The sequence below is a fragment of the Taudactylus pleione genome, unplaced genomic scaffold, assembly GCF_031769625.1.
Source record: "Taudactylus pleione unplaced genomic scaffold, aTauple2 ptg000038l, whole genome shotgun sequence".
Classification (NCBI taxonomy): domain Eukaryota; kingdom Metazoa; phylum Chordata; class Amphibia; order Anura; family Myobatrachidae; genus Taudactylus; species Taudactylus pleione.
In genome coordinates, this window is record NW_028284440.1 from 5,279,474 (window position 1) to 5,305,354 (window position 25,881).

Genomic DNA, 25,881 nt, shown 5'->3' on the forward strand with positions numbered 1-25,881 from the left:
TCATCTGCCAGCCTTTCGGCGTCAGTTATTTAATCCGCCGGGCTGACGTCCGGCAGTAATATATACCGATTCCCATTTCCCCCATGTTCCTAGTAATATGTCAGCAATATTAATGTCCTTAAAATAGCAGCAGTAAAAGCAATTAGAAAGACACCAGAAATAATGAGTGGATAGTTAGAAATAATGTACAATAATAAACAAACATGTAGTAATTCCCAGCAAAAGATAAACCAGTACACTTATAAACCACCCAGTAGTAAAGTCATGCCCCTAAAATTAGAACTATGGCACTATGATGGAGGTACCCCTTGCTGAGTGTACCCCGTTACTCAAGGTGCTTCAACACGAGAAAGTTTGAATTTTAAAAATTGAAACACAATTCCCTACTAAACTTTATTTTAACTTGCGCCTCGTATATACTGTACTTCAAATGACACTGGCACACTAGCTGATAGCAGCACCGCCACTGCGCAACCGCACTGCACACAGTGCACACTGACACTAGACTCTACTACATGTGCCACGCCCACCCCATGCTCTTACACACATTGCCACGCCTCCATGACGTCAGTCACCCACTTGCTGTTCGCCAACATCACATGATCAAAGAAGTGACGTAAGAGGAAGAAGTCGCCATTAGAGAGTGGCCGAGAGACAGTTGTGCAGCCCTAGCCTTGTTAGATAGGCGCCCAGCAGCCGTTTGTTGTGTCTGCGCGGACTGGGGCGCTCTCCGGGGCTGCGTGTGGCCTGTGGTGTAGCCTGGGCTCTCGCTTCATCGGCTTCCATGGCGGCTGGAGGTGGAGGCGGAGCTGGGGGCAGCAAGACGTACTCGTTCAAGGTGGTGCTACTCGGGGAGGGCTGTGTCGGGAAGACTTCGCTGGTGCTGCGCTACTGCGAGAACAAGTTCAACGACAAACACATCACCACCCTGCAGGTGCGAGGCCCTTCCACGGCGCTGTGTACATGACAGGGGGGGAGGCGTAGAGCACTGGCGCACACCATCGGTCATATAGGTGACAGGCGCTGGCATAGGGGAAGGGAAGTGCTCTCTCCCGTGTGTCAGGTGTGCGGCGATCCCCAGCACCGAGGTGTGCTGGGCACTTGTTGCTCTGACTGCTCCTCTTGTGTCTCCTTATAGCTGCATATGTACAGTATGCCCTAGTCAGGCAAGGTCACTTTTATAATCCTGAATGCAAAATACAGGTATCCATGTTCTTCTACATCAGGGATTCTCAAGTACCTCCAACAGGTCATGTTTTCTCTAATCATGTGCAGGTGAGTTAATAAATTTAGCTGAATTGGTGATTATTCCACCTGTTTCCACATCTAGAAATCCTGAAAACGTGACCTGTTGGGACTACATGAGGACTGGAGTAAAGAACTACTGCTCAATAGTATAAGATATTTGCAATCACCAAGTAAGGTGTAGTTTATATGCAGTGCAAAGCTGCATGGGCTGCCATTACTCATTATGGGGCAGATGTATTAAGCTCTCGAAAATGATGAAGTGGAGAGTGATAACTGACCAACTAATCGGCTCCTGTCATTTTTTTAAACACAGCCTGTAACATGACGGTTAGGAGCTGAGTGGTTGGTTGTTTATCACTCTGCACTTTCACTTTCCAGATATTTATTGTGAGTACTGTACTCCTAGAAATGTATCATGTGTCTGAAAACCAGGTGCAAAGATTTATTCCATTTTTTTTCCCCCATTGTTTGTCATGTGCTGCTGACATTAGCATTGCACCTACCTTGCACATTAATGTGATCTTTAACTATTTTATGCATGGGGCAAGAATATGCTCGTTTTACTTGAATTAATTAATTTTTTTCCCTGTACAAGTTAATAGGTTCAGATAACATAACACTGACTTAGGCTGGGTACACACCTCCAACAATCGTGCCGATGTTCAGGGCGATTTGCCTTCACCCCGGACGTCACATGATTGCCGGTACACATTTATAAGTTTTGAATGAACAAAGGAACAATCGCTGTTCCGTCCTTCATTAATATGTACACCCTCACATGCAATAGTGTGACTTACTGTGCAGCACAACCCATCATACAACCGCGGGAGCGAGCAAATCAGGCATACAACACTGCACGATATGCCCGATTTGTCGTTCCGATTTTAGCTAAATCCGGCTGATATCGTTCAGGTGTGTACCCAGCCTTAGAAATAAATCTGTGCTGTCATGAGTAGTCTTTTATAGGTGACCCAGCTGGATAATTCAGGTTCTGATAGTCATTTTGCTTATTAAGTATGGTATGAAATTGGACCTCATTTTTATTTTTCAATCAATGCTCCTTTTTTTTTAAATTTTTTCTTTTAATTGTTTTATACACTTATAGTTGTTAGCCTGACTATTGTGGAATAGATTAATTGGACAATTACGGTATTCCAAAAAATCAGTCTATCCATTATTTTGGATGAAAAACTCCTAATCCATTTATTCGTTCATTTGATTTGGCTGTGTAAACTTGATAACATTGGATGGATTGTCTTCCACGTGTGTCAATGCTTTAGTAATTATCATAATAAAAAATTAAAGCATGTGTATTTGTCACCTAAAAAGGGAATCTGGCTTATGGTGCATGTCCTGTTCTCTGACTTTCCACAATGTTTTTTTGTAGAAGTGCTTTAACTGACATACAGTTCCCGATCCACTTAATTATGCCATAGACCTGGCCTAACACTCCGTTTACTGCCCTATTCATGCCAAAATCCTTGTTGGTCAAGACAAATGGCAAGTGGGTCATATGTACCAGACCACCCTCTGGGTTTCAAGTGTAACATTTGATGACTGAAGCTAGTTAACCCCTGCACAACTACAGCTTCTTATTCAAAATGACAAATTCTGGAGCCTGTGCCCGCTTTACTGCCCTATTCATGCCAAAATCCTTGTTGGTCAAGACAATTGACAAGTGGGTCTTATGTACCAGACCACCCTCTGTGGGTTTCAAGTGTAACATTTGATGACCGAAGCTAGTTAACCCCTGCACAACTACAGCTTCTTATTCAAAATGACAAAATATAGTGCCTGTGCCCGTTTACTGCCCTATTCATGCCCAAATCCTTATTGTGCCAGGAAAATAATAATTGTAGACTGTGTGAGGGACACAATTGTTTGTTTACATAGTGTTAGTTTAGTGATCTAACTTTATTTAAATGTTTTAATGTAACATTTTCTGAATAAGAAGCTGGAAAATGAATAAGAAGTGAATAAGAAGTGAATAAGAAGCTGGCCGAATAAGAAGCCAACTTCAGCCTCGTCTAGTGTGTAGGGGCCTTAAGACTAGATTGGCGGTTTTATTTAACCGTGCTGTAGTGGTTTGTTTGCATTTGTCATGGTCTTTCGTGGCATGAAGTTTAACAGGAGTTGTCACAATGCTGGCCTGTTAATAGGCATGCTACAGTTTTGGCATTGTTCACTGGTCAGGAGCCCACACTAAAAAATGGATAGTAAGTCATAAGGCTTTCACAAGATGTTACACATGTGTTCACTTTCAGGCACTTTGTAAGCTGTTTTGTACCTCTGTCTAATTTAATTTTATAGCTTTTACCTCTGTCAGAACAGCAAATTGTCAACAGCATAGTAACTATGTTACCCTAAGTGTACTCATTTTTATATTTTAATACTTTTGCTTAGGAAGTTTGAAAACTGTTTTCCACTTTTAAAACGTGATTAGACCTCTCCCTTTCATGAGAGCACTTTGAAAGGGTCCACCACTATTTACTCTAATCAGCAGTGTCCTAGCATGCTCCATATAGCCAGGGCCTCTCCAGTTTACAGCCTGTGCTGTATGGGATGCGGTCAGAATGCCGACCGCTAGGATTCCGGCGGTCAGAATACTGGTGCCTGCGTCCCGACCGCCAGAATCTAGAAGGTAAGTACTGAAGTTATGGGGAGGGTTTTAAGGTGCCTATCCACTAGACCAGGGGTGGGGAACCTTTTTTCTTCCAAGGGCCATTTTGATTTTTAGAAAATCATTCGGGGACCATACAAAATTATTAACTTAAAATTTGCCTCCTATATTTGGTTAAAAACGTTATTAACTCACCCTTAATGCGATGGCTGTAAGTAACTGCTTCTCCTTGGTATGTTGCCAGGCAGAGTCTGGAGGGGCAGTCCCTATGGATGTGTGACGGGCAGATTGATAAATTGATAAGGCAGCCCTGGGGTCCTCTCAGTCCTAACCAGCCTGATGACAGCACTGACTACACACCTCCTGCTATGCCACCACTGCCTGCTTGCCCGCGCTGTTAGGGTGAGACCCTGCACTAAACAGCCCAATGGCAACCATATGACGGCCCTGTTCTCCCACCCCCCCTTTGTGCGCTGCCTGCCTGTCGCCGCTGATGGGGAGAGAGCCCTGCGTGCCACTCAAGGACAGCCCCCCCCCCCCCCGTTCTACCTGCTGCCGCTGATGGGCAAAGAGCCCTTGCACTAATCCGCCCGATGACAGCCCTGACACCCTCCACCGCTGCACTACCTCCTGCCGCTGATAGCCGATGACTGCCCTGGCGCACACACCCTCTCCCTGCTGTGCTACCTGCAGCCGCTGATAGCGCAGCGGGGGGAAGGGGTGTATCAGGGCTGTCATTGGTTACCAGCCGCTAATGACAATCCTGACATCCCCGCTCTCCCGCTGCGCTACCTGCCGCCGCTGACAGCAGCTACACTACGCTGATTCTGCTGCTGACAGCCGGCCGGATGGTTTCACCTTGTGGGCCATATATAGCCCGTGGGCTGTAGGGTTCCCCACCTCTGCACTAGACTATTAAATTGAGCGATTTAACGATATTGTAATCGTTTGAAAATCGTTTGCAGATTGTTTAAAAAATATCTAAAACGACCAGCGATGTGCGCTCCCGCTGGCCGTTTAGACATCTATTATCGTACAAATGTTGTACAACTCAACATGTTTGCAGATGATTGATGTGCCTTCACTGAACGCACAATTATAATGTCGTAATCGTGCAGTCTTTTTCCTGTCGTCTAGTGGATGGGTACGTCTAGGCTTACTTACCTGGGGGCGTCTGCATTCTAACCTGGTCGGGATACCTAGCGCTGGCACCCAATAACAAACCTGTGCAGTATGGTTCACTCTTGGTTATGGAGAGAGCCAAGCAGTGCAGTTAATATAGGGATCCTGGTACACAAATCAACTGCTGGACACCATAGGAACAGGACTCTTTCCAATACGCTACTTTAAAACCACTTTTACAGCCATAATAAATTGATTTGGAAGTCATGTTTTATATAAAATGTCTTTGAATCTGTGTAATAAGGTCTCCGTTGCAAGCACCTATGGCTTCTTCTCATGCCAAGTTCTGTTGTGCTTCAACTGCGACTTTAATTGTTTAAATCTAATTCCTGTGCGGTTAAAATTGCAGCCTATTGCCTTATTGATTGTGTCCCAAATTCAGAATGTTTTAAATATGGATAAAACAGAAGCTTGCTAGCAAACTCTGAAAGTGCACCCTAGAACAGTGGTTCTCAAACTCTGTTCTCAGGACCCCATACAGGTCACGTTTTCAAGGTCACCCAGCAGGTGTACAGGCGTACTCATTACTCACTGACACGTTTTAAAAGATCCACAGACCTTGAAAGCATGCACTTTGGGGTCCTGAGGACCAAGTTTGAGAACCTGTGGTGTAGAATTTCCTAATCGTGAGACCCAACCAATGTTTGAGGCTTCATGGGAATAAAAAGCAAAAATCTGAATATTTATTTGGTCCTCAAGAATAATGCTGGCCATGCACTAGCGCGATTTTGCCTGGTTTTGGACGTGTCGTATGATGAATCGTGTGGAAATCGTGTATTATTTAGGTAGGATACGATCTGATGCGTGCTCCTGCAGCTCTTAAATCGTATGATCAGATGTGCAGCCCATATTATCGATCGTAATCGGATGCAGATCGTGTGTGTAAAAAGCACCATATCGTGCGGTCGGGAGCTGCCGGGAAGTTCAAGGGAAATCGTAAGATGCATCGTGCTAGTGTATGGCCAGCATTAGAGCTCTGAAGTGCCATATTCCCTTCAACTGGAATTTTTTCTTTGCTCCCACATACCATTTAGTGGTCTCCTTTGGAAGTGCTGAGAAGGGAATCTAATATGCTTGTGTGAGAGTTGGACAAACTACTGTTTTAGTTAAATGGTTAGGAATTTAATTGGAGAAACATTGTGTTTACAAGGCACCAACTTGGGACTTGACCAAGACTAATTGTTTCTTTGTTTGCAGGCATCCTTTCTTACAAAGAAGTTGAACATTGGTGGGAAAAGAGTGAACCTTGCAATTTGGGTATGCATGTCATGTTAATACTCCATGTAACCCTCCCAATGTAATTTAATAATTCATTGTTGCCAATACTGAAGTCCAAAACAAGTGTTTGTATGTCGTATGCAAATATTACTTGAATTCAAAACGCGTACATCTAAAGGCGGGTATCCATTAGCCAATTAAAATGAGCGATTGAACGTTATCGTTCAATCGTTTTTTGATCGTTCACAAATCAGGCATGAAAATTTCAAAAACGACCAGCGATACGAGCTCCAGCTGCTCGTTTTTGACATCTATTATCGCCTGAACGTGCTGGTCAGTCTGCCGATAACGACGGATTGACCATGTTCTTGGATGAGTGAGGGTGCCTACACTGAACGAAATATTGTACAGTGTAGGCACTGCAGGGGAAGAGGAACGACTGTACGATTCCAATGTTGTGATTTGTCGTTCCACTATCTGCTAGTGGATACGCACCGCTGTCATGGTGATTACAATACATCATACACCGATAGCCACGCCCAACCTGTATCATCACTTGGACTTCATCACACCCCCTGACAAAGTCCAACGTGTTGGGTGTGGCTATCAGTGTTTGATGTATTGTAGTCACGGGGGGATTCCGGTGATGCTGAATCGTGAGCTGTGTATGGGATGCTGCTGATACGGACAGATGGTACCTGTTACAAAGCTGTGATCCTAGTGCTACCCAGTCTTGGTGAAGCTGGCAGCTTTTAACTTGGATGTACTTGTTTTTTAATTAAAATAAAATTTGTATACTTTTAGCTACTCACAAGTGTGTTTACAATTTGTACCCCTATGAGTGTGATTTTTTTTTTTTCTTTTTTCTTTATTTTTTTTAAGTTGGTTTGTTTTATTTAATGGTGTTACCTGGTGCTTTGATTTTAAAGGCAAAAGCTGTAAAAAAAAATAAAATAAACAAAACATTTAAAATAAAATACTGTCATAAATGTTTAAAAAATCAGGTCCGATCTTATATTTAGGTGGTGATTCTGGTAAATGTGAGGTCCTGATAGAACCTTGCACAATATGTGGCTGCAGGTAAAAACCGCACTTGTTTTTGCTCGCTCATCTGATGGGATTGTGAGAAAATAGCAATGTCTTTCCTAAATAACTCACGTTGCCTTGATGCATAGCGTTCTGAAGACCCTCGTGACTAATTGGATCACCCACTTTGAACTGTGCAATTTTATTACATTCAATAAATTATGCAAACTTACTATAAACGGGCTTCTTGGTAAAACCTAAACTCAATATCTAGTTGCATAAAATCTGAAATGGTGGAGGCACTTATAGGGTAGGTGGTAAAATTGTTATGGGTAAGAATTTAGATAATCTGGGGAGGATGTATTATAGCGGCATGGATCTTGCTGCTTTAACTCTTCAAGCTTTGTCTCTTTACCGAGGAGAAGGAAGCACTACTGATGAGATGTAAGAACATCTCATCTGCCAAAATGGGGGAGGCAATCCCTGACAGAGCATCAGCCAAGTGCTGATGCACTGTCTCCCTTCCCAGCCAGGTCCAATGGGCATGCATGGAATCTCCCAAGCATCGCGAGATCTTGCATGCAGCTATTGTAGCAGGGATAGTGCTCTCCGTGCTGTGGTGGTAGGGCAACGATGGCTCCGAAAGCTGCAGCTGTCAGTACCACTGACCGTTCATATATTGCCCAGCACATCAGCGTGCTAACTTGTAGATGGCAGCGCCGATGATTAATTTACCAACGAACCCCGCTTTAACACATGGGGGAGAAGTGTTCTAACTCTTCTCCCCCCCCCCCCCCACACGCTATATCTCCGATTAATACATATCCCCCTCTATTTTTAACTTTCATTGGAGCACACCAACTTATGAATATAAGGTAATTGAGAATTGCGCAAGTGCTATTTCTGTGTAAGTCTCCTTATTACTTGAAAAATGATGATATAACTTTATATTCAGCAGCAGCAAAGGCTTATGTTTATTGTTAGCGCTGTTTTTTATGAATGTTTATGTAGTTTATCCCTTTTTCTGATGAATACTTCTGCCTCTCTCAGAATGAAGTCCAGTTACAGATATGGTGGTTGTCCTACAGAGAAGTAGCTGAAAAATTTAAGGTTTTTTCATTTTATTTATTTTTTGGATCTCTTTACAGGATACTGCTGGTCAAGAGAGATTCCACGCGCTTGGTCCTATCTATTACAGAGACTCTAATGGAGCTATTTTAGTGTATGACATTACAGATGAGGATTCCTTTCAAAAGGTACTGCTATCTTAATGAAAAAATATATATTATGTTAATGTGTGTAATGGTGCCCCCTATATGAAGCTGCCTGCTACGTTTGCAAAAAAACAGTATCCGTACTGCATAAAATTCAGAACACGTTCCTAAAAATACACAAATGTCTCAAAGGTGCTATAGGTGGCCAAAAATAGTGTCAATACCTTCCCAAAATCTCATTTTAAGGAGAAACTCTGGGCCTGATTCAGACCCTCTCGCAAGCGGCCGCTCGCACGTGGCCGATGTTATGCAATTGCGTATGCATCAGTGCGCAAACTAGTTTGAGCGATTGGGAAGCGCTCGCTCGCCCAGCAAAGACAGCCCAGTGGAATGAGTGACAGGAGAGGCCGTTTGTGGGTGGTAACAGGGGCAGACCAGTAGTAACGGGGCAGTGGAGGTGTGAACGCAGGCGTGCCTGAGTGATTAAATGACGTTTCGGAGGCGTGCATAATTAACAGGCAACGTCATGGTACACGTCACCTGGCTGGATTATACACTGAAGTGCTTGCGGTAGGGTCCAGTCAACCACAAGCGCTGCGGTCAGATCCGATGGAACCCGATGTACCGATGGTTGTTTAAACTTCCTGGAGATGACGTTCGCTAGTGGGCAGCTAAAGACAGGCTGGTGGGCGTCTATAAACACACAAAGTGATCGCTCGCCGAGACATAGTTGGCGTGCTTATGCCTTACCGTGCGATTGCCTGCCTTGACGTCACTTAGCTGAATTTCCATACGCTGGGAGCGAGCGGCCGCATCTAGCGAGAGGGTCTGAATCGGGCCCTCTGTCCTATCTTTTTCTTTCATATGGAATAAATAGACAATCCTGATTTTTCCTTCTGGTTCATCAAACAGGTGTCATAACGAGAGCTTCTTCCTGTTGTAAACTTCCTTTGTTGTGTGGTGGGCAATCAATCCCCAAAATATAAACAATTTTAAATATAGTGCAATATGTTTTGTAAGGCAAGAATTTTATTACTAGCCATTTAAAAAAAAAAAAAGATGTATAAAAGAATATGAAAACTACAAAAAATCCTTTTCAAGTAATTAACACAATGTAAGTACAATCTATAAAAATATTCAATTCCTCAATAAGTGTAATATGTGGAACTGTACCTTACTATCTCCAAGATAAGGAGTAATAGTGTAGGCATAAAACCGGGCAGTTCTGAATAACTCCACTCAGTCTCCTAGATGTCAGAACAGGAAATATGCATCCACTGTTCCCAGCTGCCCGTCGGCTCTCAGGGTATCGTTTCGGGTTTTACACAACTCTTCTTCAAGGCTGTGAGTCTCTATCTGCATCTCTTACCATCTTATGAAAGGGCGGAGATCTAATTAGCCTGTCTCCACCCTGGAAATGACCCAATTGGTTTTGGTGAAGTTGTAAATCTATTTATTTTCAAGATACTTACCCATACTCCATATGAAAGAGAAAGGACAGAGTTTTTCTCCTTAAACTGACATTTTGGGAAGGTATTATTGTGACTCTATTTTTGGGCGCCTTTGAGACGTTTGTGTATTTTTATGATTACTATAGTTTGTCAGCTCATTAAGATAGCAAACAGAGAAAGTAACATGCTGCTAGCTTTTAACACAAACAGTCCTATTTTTATTAATGTACTTATGAACATTATGAAGTAAACTTTGCATTCCCAGGAGGAGATGTACTAAGCCGTGGAGAGTGGTAAAGTACCAACCAATTGGCTCCTAACTGTCAGTTTAAAGGCTGTTTGAAAAATGAGTTAGGAGATGATTGGTTGGTACTCTACCACTTTCCACGGCTTAGTACATCTCCCCTCTTATGTTTGCACAGCTTAAATTGCAGTCTGCATATTTTCTTTGAAAAAAAAAAAATAAATCTGTGCAAGTCCAACTGCACACATACTTTGTATTACTGTCCAGTGAGCATTTGTTGGGTATTGCCTCTTTGTTGAAATGCAATAGTGTCAAGAGTTTTTCCCTGGGCCCTTTTTTTTTTTTTTTGCACTGGCTGGGCCGGCTCTCAGAGTACACTGTCACTGAGCAGCAGGGGGCATTGTAGGCAGCAAAAGTGCTCACTGAGCTGGGCTGCTTCCGCAGGAGGGAGGATCCTGACCTGGAGGTGGGCAGCAGGCATTGTGGAATTGCAGCGTCCCCCCTCTAATCTGAGGACAGAGATGAGAGGAGGGTGCACGTTGGACTGCTGCTTACATTCTGAGATAGGCTGGACAAATGGTTTGTAGCGCAAATAGGAGAGTAATGTTGTAGTAATCTTGCAGTTTGATTACTCCAATTTCTTAATGTTCTGGTACACTTATACCTTGCTTCAGGACCTATAATACCTGTACTTATAATCTACTGCACTATTTCTGGTTTCTTTCTATATGTTCATGAGGTGTAATAGTCTCAGTGCAACTTGCCAGATAAAAATTTGAGGTTGTTGGATTGTGTGAATTAGGGCTAAAGCTTTTAACACGGTTTTCAAAGCAGTATATATTAAGCAGACTTTAAAACCTCCAGGACTATTTAACTCAAGGGGCTCATTTATTAGATACAGGAATGCCCCTTCATTCAATGGTGCCGCTTAGTACTTTTTATCTAGTGATTGCAAGACCATTTTACCCTGCAGTATGTTATAAGTACGTCTATGGATGTGAAAAGGCCTCAAACCCCCCTTTCCCGCACCCAAAATATATATATATTTTTTTTTTTTCACAAGACAATAGCTTAAATAAATTGGGGCAACATAATTTGTAAGAGGGGACACCCCTCTTTCACATGTGGATGCCCACACAGTTGCAGGTTTCATTATGTGGGTGATCATATAGACATAATATATACAGAAAATGCATGTGGTGCAGCTATTGTCTGTCTGGTACTCGCCAAGCACTTCAGAAAAATATAATTTTCCATTGGAGCTGGAGAGAGCACATTGCACCCTCTCTGATGCTCACCCACTGTCAATCACCAGACAATGACTTAATGCACGCAAAAAAGACAGCAGCAGAAGGAATGAAAAATAAGCATTATGTATTAATTTACTTGGCCTATGCTGACCCATTAACCCTCCCCACCCACCAGTTATGTTACAGATTCTGAGATTTGAAAGGTTTGTTTAAGTTTGCTAATATCATTTGTTTCCACTTTCAGGTAAAAAACTGGGTGAAGGAGCTGAGAAAAATGTTGGGTAATGAAATCTGTTTATGTATAGTAGGTAGGTTCTTTTTTTATAATTAATTTATTTTTTTTCTCCCCCTGGACTATTACTGTTCTTGAGTTGGCAATCTGCATGAGTTAAGGCGCATATCCTCTACACACAATATAAATGGACGATTGAACGATAACGACATCGTTATCGTTCCGTCATTCATTAATCCTGCAGTGAATATGCTGGCAATGACTAGTGATGGGCGCTCCCACTGGTCATTGTCTGCATCTGTCATTGTCTGAACATACTGCCCAGCCTGACGATATCGTCAGGCTGGGCATGTTCGGGGATGAGACGGGGTGCCTGCACTGAATGATATATGTGGGCACAATATCCACTGCACAGTATAATGAACAATAATGATGTAGTTATTGTACAGTTTGTTCATTAGTCGTGGAGTAGATATGCGCCTTTACTGAACTGTCATAGAGCTTACTTACGAAGTTTCCATTAATCTCACTTTTAGTTATCTATAGTGGAATATATCGCAAATACTGTATACCAAATATCTCTCTAAATTTATCTCTCATAAAAATGCAGACTAATATCCCTTTCACACTTTCAGCAATAACCCAGGTTATTGCACGTGAACGCACAGCAACCCGGGTTACTGAGCAGTGTGAAAGGACCAGTTTACAATAACCCGGGTCAAGACGGTATTTCAACCCTGGTAATGAGCAGGGTTGGACATTGGATCAACCTGGCTTGCGATGCAGTGTGAACGGGTAACCTGGGTTGATGCATAGGAACAGCTGGTGCTTGGAGATGATCTAATCTCTAAGCGCCGGCTCAGCACGTGATGGCGGTGACTGGATCGACCTGGCATTAAGCCGGGTCGGGACGCCAATCTGAAAGGGATCTGAGCCGGGTCACACCTGGGATGGACCTGTGTACAAAATCACGGGTGCGAACCGGCATTGCGATGTGGAAGGGTATAATCTTATACCTAGATTTTAGATGTGTATATACATTTTTTGATTGCAGCACAATATCAAATATAAAAACTGTACAGGAAGATGTATTCACTTAAAATAACTATGCAAGGAGTATTTGGAGGTGACTACTTTTTGTCTTTGTTAATTCTGAAAACCAGTAATGTTGTAAACACAATATTCAACTTAAACTCCTTTACAAATATTGACATCTCACCAACCTAACTTAATATTTCAGAATCTTAAATAAAAATGTCTCTTTCCCTAGCTTGTCAGCTGTCTTAACCACTTAACTGGCTAATATTTTTTCCAAAACCGCTCAAAAATTGCCTTATTTTATGATTGAATTAGGTCCAGAACATCTATTGAAAACGTATCCAACACTATTTTAGAAAAATGTTCTTTTTATTATTTGCAGCTGCTGGGTGTTCACTACGGGGGGGAGGGCTGCAGTGCTTTTACATTAGAGATGGCCATTGGTGGGGTGTCCATCGATGGTAACCAATCGTTTACCATCAATGGCACCAAACACTATAAGGTAAACTATCGATGGTTTGCACCTCAACCGCCGGGTGATGGAGGGGTGAGCCCGGTTTTTGGGAGGACCTGTTCCAGCAGCCGCCCAGTGGGTGTTTGGTCGCATCAGGTGCGCCCCAGTCAGCAAAAACCTATACGGTGCGGTCGCATCTGATGCGACCATGCCAGGCAAGTGGTTAATATTCTTAGTAATTTGTTAACCATAAATAAACACACAATATATATGCAAACCTCTTTAATCAGATGTGAGGACCAATCGTGGGGTGGAGATGAGATAAATAAGTTTACAGGAAGGAGAATGGTAGTGTCTGCATGTAGTTTACAATCTTGTATGACTACTACATTGTTCTCTATGGGTGTGAGACCTTTTTCCTGATGGTAGTATTTGGTAAAGCGAAATGTGCACAGAAAAACATACAATATAATGAAAATTGCTAATTGCTGTACAATTTAATGTCAATCAATGGCAGAAGATTTTTTTTTTTTTCCCTCCTGTATGGATCTTTCTGACACTTGATTTAAGAAGGGGAAAAAAAATGACCTCTCTTCTTTGTCCATTTCTGTAATGGGTGATAGTGGTTTATAAAGGAGCTGTTGCTCAAACTGTAAGACTGCTGTATTACTGTAGTAATGCTTAAAATGGGTACACACTGGAGCGATGTCGTGTGTATGCACGCTCCTGCTGTCTCATGCAACGTTGTCAGATTTGATGTGCTGCGCTACAAACCTGATGATCTTATATGGCGCTGTGAATGTTAATGAAGGACGAATGAGTAATTTCTGCAGTGTGCGCCTGCAATAAAGTGATGTCCGGGGTAAAGGCAAATCACCCTAAACATGGTCATGAATGCGGTTCATCCTGGCTTTTGTCCCACAACTATTGGAGCACTCAGCTGTTTTGACTGTGCTAGATATTTCCTGTCTAAACAGTCACACCAGCTTATTAGCACCAGAAACCTACACCTGCCTAGCAGAGACTGTTCCAAATTTCACATCAAATATTATTTTTTTTTTCCCAAACAGGTAACAAAGTAGACTTGGAAAAAGAAAGACATGTCTCAATTCAAGAAGCAGAATCGTATGTTTTATCTTTGTTTTCTTTTTGTTTTAACGAAAGTCTTCTGCGGTAACTGAATTGTAAGTAATTCTTTTTTGTCATTTTTTGTTTTTCCTTCAAGGTATGCGGAGTCTGTCGGTGCAAAGCACTATCATACTTCAGCCAAGCAGAACAAGGGAATTGAAGAGTTGTTCCTTGATCTCTGTAAAAGTAGGTATTAAGATTTATGTAGTCACAAACTAAACTATACATTATAGGTATAAACCAGCATTCTATGTACATTACTAATAACTGGATTACATGCGTAATAGAGAGTTGTACCCACGCGAGTGACTCCAGGAAGGCGGTGAGTGCTCCAGTCTTCAGTTTTCCTTAACTGGACCAATATTAAACAATTATTCTGTCGTAAAATGTAAATACCATTACATGTTATATGTATTGATGTTTAGAAAATGGGGAATATATAATATTTTTTTTGTCAGTTGTGTTTATTTTTATTTTTTGTAATTAAAAAAACTCATACACAGCTCTCTACTGTGCAGAAGTAAAGTGTGCTATGGTCCCAAAAAGCACATAGTTAAGTGCAAGTGGCTTCGGTGGTTTCTGTTCATTCCAGTAAACCTCTATTTTAAATTTTGTAGGGATGATTGAAACGGCACAAGTAGACGAAAGGGCTAAAGGAAATGGCCCTAGTCAGTCAGGAGCTGCAAGGAGAGGCGTACAGATTGTAGATGATGAACCACAGACACATGCCGCTGGAGGATGCTGTTCTGGATAAATGTACAAACTGATTGCATACTTGTCCTATCAGGAAGATTGCCATATTCCAAGTCACATGTTTTTACCATTGGAGTAACAGAATTTAACATTTAACAGTATTTAAATGAGGGAAAAAAGTAACTAAATCAGAGACCAAGTGCTATACTAGTGGAGTGCGTGACCAGAATTGGCATTTTCTACAACTGTTAACAGAGCAATTACCAATGGCCTTTTTACATATGTTTTTCTTTAACGAAGAATAATATGCATGTAGAAAAGACCTACTTAAAGCTTCATTTATATTCTTTTTAAATTTGATCCTTATTTAATAACTTATGTACATTGTTAGAATGGTATGCACTTTGCTGCCCTTTGTATTTTGTGGAAAACTAAATGTATTCTAAAATGCATTTTTTTTCTGGCAGATACCAGTCATATTTTTGCAGGGTTTGCACATATTCTGATTGTCCACTTTGGTTATACTTAATTCTTTCTGTAAAATTATCTGGTAAATGTGCACTGTGCATTACATATTAAATATTTTATCTGCTTTTTCATGTGCAAGAAATGTACTACAATGTGAGTGAATTTACAGTTGCATTTTTTCTTTAATACTGTTCTACAAGTGACCTTCATGTCCCTGCTATTGCCCATCCATATCTTGCTCTACTTGCTGTGGTTGGTTGCATACTTTTTTTTTTTTTTTTTGCCCCTCACACTTTTGAACAATTTGCAAATCTAAAATCTGCTAGAAAATGTTCACATTTTTTGGCCCTCTGTAATTGCAGACCAAATAATAGAACATGCGGACTAGAACCAGCACCTCTAGTGTGGAACATATTAACCCACCCCTCCAAAAAAAAGAAACAAACCTCCCATGTAACTTATTCGTTGTAGAATAAATCCATCATATGTTTAACAATGTAAATCTTTTTAGTTTTGAAACATGTTCAAAATCTGAAATTTCTAGAAGTGTTTTAATTTTTTTTTTCTTTATTACACTGCTTTATCACTTGGAGTGAGCCAAATTGAATTGTCTTATGTATCACTGAAGTTATATAATAATGGAAATACTAAGTCAAATGAGTAAAGATTTAAAGGTTACGGTGGTGGGTATATGTCTGACTCCTCTGCACTTTATTTCTGGATACTGCAGGGACAGTGAATTGTGGGTTAAAACATTATTTTACATTGGGGGGGGGGGGGGGGGGGGGGGAGGGAGGAGGAGAGAGAAAAAAACAGTAAATGGTAATGCCTATGACTAATGGTGCATACACACGGTCAGATTTTTCCTTCAGATATGAACGATAACGATTTAAAAATCGTTCAGTCGTTCATATCTGAAGGAAAATCTGACATATCTGACATGCCTGAACGATGGACGATTTACAATGCGCGTTCCCGTTTGTCAGATAACGAATATCTGACGTGATGTGTTTTGCAGTCAGACTTGGACGATTCCTTTCATTTTAATGCAGTCAAAAATCGTTCAATACTTTGGTAAAATCGTTCATCTGACAAATCTGACCGTGTGTATGCTCCATTAAGGTGCATATACACGGTCAGATGAATGATTTTTGCCTGTATTAAAATGAATGGAATCGTCCAAATCTGACTGCAAACACATCAGCTGTCAGATATCATTATCTGACAAACTGGAATGCGTATTGTTCATCTGACAAACATGTCAGATTTTCCTTCAGATGTGAACAACTGAACTATTTTTAAAATCGATATTGTACAGATCTGAAGGAAATTCTGACTGTGTATGCACCATTAGAGCGAATAAGTGATGGTTTATATTTTTGTCCTCAGTCATTTTGACTTCAAATAGTCAGGTTAATGGAGAAGGTACATAAAATTAAAATATTTTAAGCAAAACTGCATATCTTTACTAAAATACAGTAAAACTGGAGCCTAAAATGGAGGGTTGTTTTATCTTGACAACAATTGGAAGCAGACATGTTTACTTTGAGCTCTGTTTTTACTTTAATCATGGCAAATCAGAATTTATTCCACTGAACCTGCACCATTAGAGAGATACTGTCCTGCAGCAACGTACGTGTGTGTGTGTGTGTGTGTTGCATGAAGACTTCATATAGCTCATTAGAAAAAAATAAAACTGTATTCACCATGCATTGCAATGGAATACCATTGTTGTCAGGATTTTACAGATACCTACTGTAGCCCTTACTTTATATTATCACTACTCTGACCATTGTCACTGGTTAGCAAATCCTAGGTGTGATCATCCTTTCACAAGCACCTTGCCATCTTTTGCATTTCCAGGAACATGTTGCACTCCAACAGACAATAGGAATGCTTAACCTAGCTGCTGTTAAAATACACATCCAAGCGTACCCTAACAGTTATGCTTTTTTACCATGCTAAAACTATTGCAAGGCATACTGGGATGTGTAGTTCAACAGCCGGAGGGCCGCTTATTGCCCACCCCTGCAGGTTTAACCACAAAGCAATAAGTGGAGGTGGGTCTGCTTCTCTGGCACAGTTTTCTGCTGACTGCATTTCCCCAGTTACTGTTGCCCACATATTTTAGCAGCCTCTCTAACAAAGTTCCTTGTTCAGCCTCAATGCTGTAAGAAGCATTTTCCTTATTAGGAAAATGGACCTTATTATGCTGCTAGCATGTCTTGTGGAACTCCTAGTCCTGACATGGAGTCAGACCTATCCATGACCCATCATACAAATATAGTAAGGGTGATTGGTACTCTAAACGTCCCAGCTCCAAGTCCACCACCTACTGTTGTTCCTATATAATTTTTAGGTCAGACCCAACCTATAAACAACGTAGTTGCATGAGCCAAGAGGCTGTGACTACTGTATTAGGTGAAGTTGAGGCAACTGGATTGATGTATCTTTAGATATATTAGGAGCAAATAACTCTCATATGTAATATTGAACTCGCACTCTAGAATCCTTTTAAACTCGGTACAGAGATGTAAAGAAGGTACTTAATCTGCTGTGTGACTGATGGCTGTGTCCCAGGCTTAGCAACCATGTCACTGACCAAACTGGGCAGCTAGAGCCAAAGGGTGGAGTAATTTTTCACCTTAATATTAGAAATTGAAATCAACTGACTTATACCCCCCCACCACCTTAAATGCCAAACTTTGTTTTTTACTTACAACTTTTTGTTACTTTCTTTCACAATCATAACATTTATACTAAACTCTTTAGGAATTTGTGCACTATTTCAGTCTGCTCTTGGTAGAAAAGCTGCGCTATGCATTTCCATATAACCTATGAGAAGCACAAATCTAGTATGACAAAACAATTCATGTGCGTATGTGATCATTGATATTTAACACATCTTTTCATCCTACCCAGTTCAACAGCAGCAACTCATAGAAAAAGCAAAACTATACTTGAACCTCATTGGAATAAACAAAAAGACCATGCAAAGAATTGGGGGAACACTGTGCAAAAGTTCAAAGGGCAAGCTCTTGACCTACTACTAACGAGGAAAAACTGCAAAACTTGCCAGTTTCGCTAGAAATGTTAGTGCTATTGGAGGATTAGAACTGCTTCTTGCTATGCTGGAAAGGAAATCCAAGTGCACATCAATACCCTGACTACAAAGCATGATTGGCAAGTTTTAGAAAGCATCTCCTATTTAGCAATGCAAAGCTTTAAGAGAGAAGAAAGTAGCCTCAGATGAGCCCTGAGATCTTTTCAAGCTGTGGAGCTTGACTTTAGTGTAAAACAGAATAAAATAATCTTGACAATAGAGGGGGTGAAATGATATCTTAATAAGGTGGTATTCAAGGATAACACGCATGCACACAACCTTACCAAGATCCCCTTTGATAGAGTCCATAGGGTCCTTAAGATGACCACCAAATGAAAAGCTCTGATAATATTAGCCTACACTTTGACATGAAAGAAATATGCAAAAAAATAAGTAAAATAAAAGCGCAGAGTCATTAGAAGGATTAATTTTAGTGGTCACAACAGATTTTTGATGATCTGATATAGACCATGATGTAGTTATACAAATTATTGGAAACCCTTCTAAACACAGGCAAAGCTGTATACTTTGGTGAAATTGTTTGTGATATAGCTGTTCAATTTGCCACAGTATAGCTGGAGCCTAGCTCCCCGTTTCATTAGCATTACTCAGATATAGCTATATCTATCTATATCAAGGTATTTACTATGAAAGGGTCTCTTCCTAGGATCGGTGCACTCATTCCACCCTCTACTCTCCCTTGGAGGGACGTCAATATAATCTGAATTGTTTTCGTGTTAAATTAGAATCTGGCTATGAAGTAAAGACAACATTATTTCCTGGGATACTGCATGCTATGTTTAAAATTTAGTTAATATGTTACTCATGAAACAATTGGCTACTTGCTGTGGGGTTCTTTGTTTCCTTGACCAACCCATCCATGCCCTTCTCTTACACTGGTCCTGTGTGGTATTCCACGACACCCTCATTATGTAACCACTATTACCCAAATATTATAGTAACAATTTCTAGGGGCCAAAGGATTGGCAATCTGATTTCCAAGCTGGCTACCATTGGTGGATATGATGGCGCACAAGTTCGAGGAGGAAAGCATTGACATTTATATGCTCCCAACCAGGGGCAACTAAATGATTTCTGATAAGATCCTAAACCAGATGGAGCTGCTTGAAGGCAGTATAACTGAGTGAAGAAGATAAGAACTTAACATGGGGTGCCATAAGACACACCTTTAACGAACACCAGCTGGTCGACACATGGAGACGGCCTCACCCGCATGGGCTTAACTACCATTTACTCTCTCACACAAGGGGTCAATTCCAGAATAGTTGATCTCTTATTAAACCATAGACCCCTTCATTTACTGCAGGTAGCATACATTTGACAGATGACTTGGTCAGACCATGCACCAATGTATAGAACAGTCTCTAGATCACAGGTTCTCAAACTCGGTCCTCAGGACCCAAACAGTTCATATTTTCCATGTCTCCTCACAGAATCACAAGTGAAATAATTAGCTTCACCTGTGGATCTTTTCAAATGTGTCCGTTAGTAATGAATACACCTGTGCTCCTGCTAGGAGACCTGGAAAATGTGACCTGTGTGGGATCCTGAGGACCGAGTTTGAGAACCTCTGCTCTAGATTAACACACCTCTAAACAGTAGTCTTATCACTTAAATTAATTATTTCTTCAATACTCATAGTGTAAAGTGCAGCTAGAGAAATATGTAAAACATAATTATTAACCTGACAACTGAAACTTTACAGTGGGAGAGGCACATAAATGTGTAATAAGGAGCAAGTGTATCCATTTTTTTTTTCTATTAAAAACTAAAAAACAAGCCAGAAGGAGGTTCTACTGCTAAAAATATTAAAATTTTAAATTTCTCACAAGACCTCCTATCCAAGCGTTTGTGTGAGGAGCTGACTGAGGCAAATGCAGCACTAAACAAACTATTAAACAATAAAATTAAAAGTTTCTTTTGCTGAAGAAAGAAGCCAGAGAGAATGCTAACTAGAGCCCTGCAGATGCTAGAAGCGCTGACATATATCCATTGACGGTGACGGGTAAAGTACAGTGCCCGCAGTCTTCTTCAAAAATAATAGATCATATGGGGAAAAAGTAGCCTTACAATACATTTATATTGTAAATCAGGATGTTTAAGTACAATGTTTATTGAAGCTTGCTATACATTAACCTGAAGTACATACAGCAGCTTTTGATGGAGCTCAAAGGTAGTGTACCAATGTCGCAATGCCTTGCGTTTAAGTTCAAAATACTCTCAAGAAATAGCCAATTATAGTTGGAATTATGTGTTGGAAAAACTGTTATAGTCTACCATGTGCATATGTGCAGTATTCTGATAGTCATCATTGTCTGGAACTGATGCTGTCAGAAGCACAATTGATAAGGGATTACACATTCCTTCTTATATACATCAAAACATACATGACCTATTCATTTTCCGAGCTATCCACTATATAACACCTATGAGTCTCTTACACAAATTGTACTCTACCACCTCAGCTTTTGATTGGAAAGGGAAACGCTCTAGATTTTACACGGAGTGTTTGTTTAGATCTAAAAATAAGGGTGTACTAACTTCTCCTAAATTAGAAACATAACATGCCTGCTGGCTCGACCAAATTAACTATTGGCTTTACCCTCCTACATCAAAACCCTGGTTTGAGATAGAAAGACACATGTGCAATTACTTCCCTTAAAGGATCTTTTATGAATCAACTCCTAACATAGACGTTCTCCTATGCCTAGACTCAAAAGTATATTAGACTCACTTCATGTGTAGGATAAACTACTTAAATTATGTGAATTTTTGATCCCATCTAATAAAATTTCACTTTTGGTGGTTTCCAAACTAATACCAAACCTCAATTTAAATAACTGGCATAACCAGGGGATTATAACTATTCAGGACCTATATGATAACCAACATCTTAAATTGGTTCTCCAGATACAGGAACAGTATGGCCACTAGCGATTTTTATCGATATCTGCAAATCCATCACTGGATTCTCTTTAACACTACCAGTTGTCTGCACCTATCTTCCCCACCTTCTTATATAAACCTCCAAATTCTTTTCACCGCTTCGTAAAGGAGGTATTACAGTGTGGTACAAAACCCTTATGTCTTCCACAGGAGACAATAAATTAACTAAGGGCCCCATTTAACAACGAGACAAAGCTTTTTAGCACTTGTTAAAGGGGTTATGTCCTTTCAATATTTAGCAAACAGTGCCAGCAATAGGGACTCAGCCACAGCCTTATCGGGTTCAGCCAAGCCTTCCAGACTTTACTGTGTCCCCGCCAGGTGAAAGTGTCATGTGCAAACGCAGACTGGGCATCGTACATGACAGCAGCCCGTCACTGGCAGTGGTAGACTGCCAGCAGCAGAGCGGAGGATGGCGCACAGGAAGGGGACATTGCTAAACCTCGCCAGAGGGGTAAGTAATGTTGAATACCAATCGCATATTCGTTAGTATTGCTGCAATATTAAATGAAATAAGCCGCTGGTATTAAGACTAGATATTATTTGGGAAGAAGATCTCCAAATTTCTTTTAACTGATGAATACTGTGAGTTATTGTTCAAAAACAGTCAAAATGTCTAAGTGTGTTAATCGTTCTGAAATGTTGATTAAAATTGTATATAGGATGTATCATACTCCAGAAACACTACACAAAATTTGGCCTAAATCTTCTAAGTTTTGTTAGAGGAATTGCGATGAAGTGGGGACTTTGTTTTACATTTTTTTGGTCCTGTCCAGCTATTCAGAATTTGTGGACCAAGATCTTTGACCTCATTTTTAGGATCACTAATGTGTCTCTCCCCTGCCTTCTTGAAATTGATCTTCTGCAACATTTCCCCCTCTAGTACAATATTATAACAAATATGTAATTGGCAATATGCTGATAGCTACAAGAACAGCATTAGCTCAGTATTGGAAGAAACCCAACCACCCTTCCATAACTAACCATATTTCTAATATTCAGCAAAGCTATGAGATGGAGATTCTTGGTGTTAAATACTCAATCTCAGCTTCATCTCCTCGGATGAAATGAGAACAATGGCAGATCTTTTATGGTGATTACCTCACTTTGCCTGGTTCCTCCTCCAATCTATGAGTTGGTAACATACCTGCACTAGAATGCCAGATATTATAGTGCCTCCTTGACCTGTGTGTACTCATTTATTTGATCTACATTACATTTGAGTTAAATGTATTCCCCCTCTCCTTTTTCTTTCCTAATCTTGTTTCACCTGCTTTCACTGTTTCATAAAAAACAATTGTGTTTGACTTCTCTGTTGATATAGAGTTGTTAAACCCTTTAATAAAAATTTATTGAGTTAAAACATACATGATCTGTTTAAAGCAATTCATACAAGTACCAGAAATATGTCTACCAAAAAGTCACCTGTGTATATGGGATGTAGATACTATGCCTACAGCTGGGATGCCGACTCTCGAAATCCCGGCACCGGAATCACCACTGCCGGCCAGAAGAACAGTGGCGGAATCCCGACAGTAGAGGAGATGCCGACGCCGGAATCCCGATAGCAGGGATCCCGATCATAAGGCTAGTGGGGTGGGGTAAGGTTTAGGCGTCATGGGGGTGGTTAGGCTACAGGGGAGATTAGGGTTAGGCACCCCTGGGGGGGTTAGCCACTAAGAGGGGAGGGTTACCATACTTACTGGACCCCTGTCGGGATACCGAGCATCGGGATGCCGCCGCCGGTATATTGACAGCTGGCATCTTGACTGCCAGTATTTCATACCCAACCCGTGTATATGGCTATTTGGTTTTTGTTAATTCCATATAATGGGCTTGAATTATATTAATTTCAAATACCACAATATTATAATTAAATGGAAAGTCTTGGTTTACAAAGTAGAATACTAGTGAACCAAAACTGGATTTGCTCCAAAATTGGATTTGCTTACTGCTAGTTGATGTGACTGTAAGTAAATCAAATATTACATCATGCATAAACTAAAATGAACACCTGCTCTGAATTAATATAGCTTAAATATATGAGTGGCGAGTATATACATTCGAATTAAGGAGTTTTAGATAAATGAAAATGGCGGTAAAGGTAATGCAAGTATATGCTCACTACAATGCTCCAGACATATTCACTCAATACACATGAGCATGCCCTGCCCCGCTTGGAAACCAACTGCATACTACATTATATAATAACATGGGATCTTTTATCTGGTCTGCTTGAGACTTTGTGGTTTCCACATTTTTTAATACTAACAAATGGTTTTTCATTTTAATTTTTCTACATTTTTTTAGACGTTGGGTTATTTGTGAGGTCTCATTGTTGTATTGTTTTGGACATGGACATTTGGCTAAGCAAAATGAGTTTCCATCATTGGCAAATAAGTGAAGAGCACAAAAAGTCACTAATACAACTGATACGTAAAAAGAGAAACAAATCTTAATAGAATAGTGCACAAAATTTCATAATTTAGAGACTACAAGACTATGCCATTTAATTTGCGTTATTGGACAAATGCCAGGCAAAAAACTGATGTCTATAAAATGATGGGAAACTTAGGGGCCTATTCATGTAGATTTGCGTAAATGAATTGCTACTTTTCTCTATATATCGCATCAGTCTGATGCGATATATAGCTTGGCTAAGTAGCAATTCATGTATACTTACCCTTCCAGTGAAGCAATCAGATATCCAGGTCACTGGCGATCCTTTTTTCCGCTGCGGTCCTCTCTCTGAAGTGAGGAGTTGGCAGCCAGGTCGGTTCTGCACATGCGCAGGGTTGGAGTTCAGGAAAGGCTGCAGGGATGTCAAAGGGCAGAGCCAGTGCCTGGCAGAAGAAATGGAAGTATGCAACTTCCCTGCCCGCTTCATCACCATGTTCAAGACTACGCCTTCATGAGATGGCGAATCTGAACACACAGGAGCAGCGGAAAACAGATGCCATTCAGCCAGAGTGGGGGTGCCGCTGGAGAAGTAATGAACTTCTTGGTAACCAGCTCTGTGAATAGCAACACAGTCACACACAGACCATAGGCATGCCGCATATCATTTTACCCAGCATAAGCTGCTTGTGCGTCTCAATCGCATTGCTTTGCGAATAAGACACAATGTAAGGGAAAACGTCACATGAAAGTACTGCCACAGCATGGCGAGACTAGAGGGGTTGTTTAACGTGCAAGGAGGCTAGATGTATGTGGACACATCTGGAGCCCGTCTTCATTTTGTTCTACCTAAATTAATCTAACGTATGAAACATTCTGCTGAAACAGCTTATGTTACTATATAAGAAGGTAAAATTAATCAGAAGTAACACAGGCTACTTTACAGAGGGAGAAACAATATATATAGCGAGCAGAAATAAGTACTGGAACAATGATTTTGTGAATGGTGTAAACACGATCAGGTGACACCAGCCGCCGCCGCCGCCCCCGGTGACGTGTCACGTGCCAGTGCAGTCATTACTGGGAGACGGCAGGGCGCACGCGCGGCTGGCAGCGGCCGTGTTGTGCTGGGGCACGTGAGAGAGGGCTACGTCATCATAAACACTCGTAGGCAAGATGGCGGCGCCTGTCACCGGAAAGGTAACGGAAATTGAAGTTTTGTTGTCCCGGTAATCCCGGAAAGCCGCGGCTGTGATGTACAATATGGTGTACACAGCCATAAAGTTATACTGTCACGTGTTGTGTTGCGTGCATAGCTGTTTGTTAGTGCTCTGATACAGGGTGATGTAATGCGCGGTGTATGTGCAGTGGTAAAGCCCTGAGACTGCTGCTGACACTGGCATGCCAAACAGATGATCTCCGCCACCTGTCACACGCAGGCAGTCACCCCTCTTGCATCCACCGTTAATAAATATATTTTGCCCCACATTCAGAGTTTCCACATATAATGTGCTGCTGGTTAGGGCTCGTTTCCATCATTGTTTTCATGCTGCCAAAGTGCCAAATGTACTTGTTGCTCTCATTTTTGATACATTTTCTAACCTGCTTTGTCAAACTTCAGAGTTTTTAGTGCTATCTTCATTATTGCCTACACCTGAATGCAGGGAAGGTTTTGACATGCCAGATCTTTTAAAAAGTCATGGCCAGGTCCTTATCAAGTCCTATTTTCTCTTTACATCTCATCATGGAACAACCTGATACTCCACGGTTACAGCTAGATACCCCTCCGTAGATGTAACCTGATGTCATCAGTTACTGTGCAAGGTCATTCCCTACCATCCACGTGGGCATAGAGGGGGAATATAATCTTGTGGCGAGCGAACAACTTTCTTGTTTTGGTGGACAGTATGGGCAGAAAACTGCACTTCCACCCTCACTTACGTCACTT

The 25,881-nt window shown here is 41.1% G+C and overlaps 2 protein-coding genes across 2 annotated transcripts in view; both read left to right on the forward strand.

Moving 5' to 3' along the window:
• Positions 1-583: 583 nt before the first annotated feature.
• RAB21 (RAB21, member RAS oncogene family) lies at positions 584-15,593 on the forward strand. The gene is made up of 7 exons (XM_088452535.1): positions 584-934; positions 6,248-6,307; positions 8,443-8,550; positions 11,698-11,761; positions 14,248-14,302; positions 14,403-14,491; positions 14,923-15,593. Exons 1-7 carry the CDS (start codon positions 785-787, stop codon positions 15,057-15,059), a joined length of 663 nt encoding a protein of 220 aa, XP_088308661.1. The 5' UTR covers positions 584-784; the 3' UTR covers positions 15,060-15,593.
• A 9,426-nt stretch (positions 15,594-25,019) lies between these two features.
• Positions 25,020-25,881, forward strand: part of TBC1D15 (TBC1 domain family member 15) — a 141,404-nt gene continuing 140,542 nt past the window's right edge. Inside the window, exon 1 of the mRNA XM_088452537.1 lies at positions 25,020-25,133. Coding sequence (XP_088308663.1) covers positions 25,110-25,133 — 24 coding nt within the window. The 5' untranslated portion in view covers positions 25,020-25,109. The remainder of the gene's footprint in view (positions 25,134-25,881) is intronic.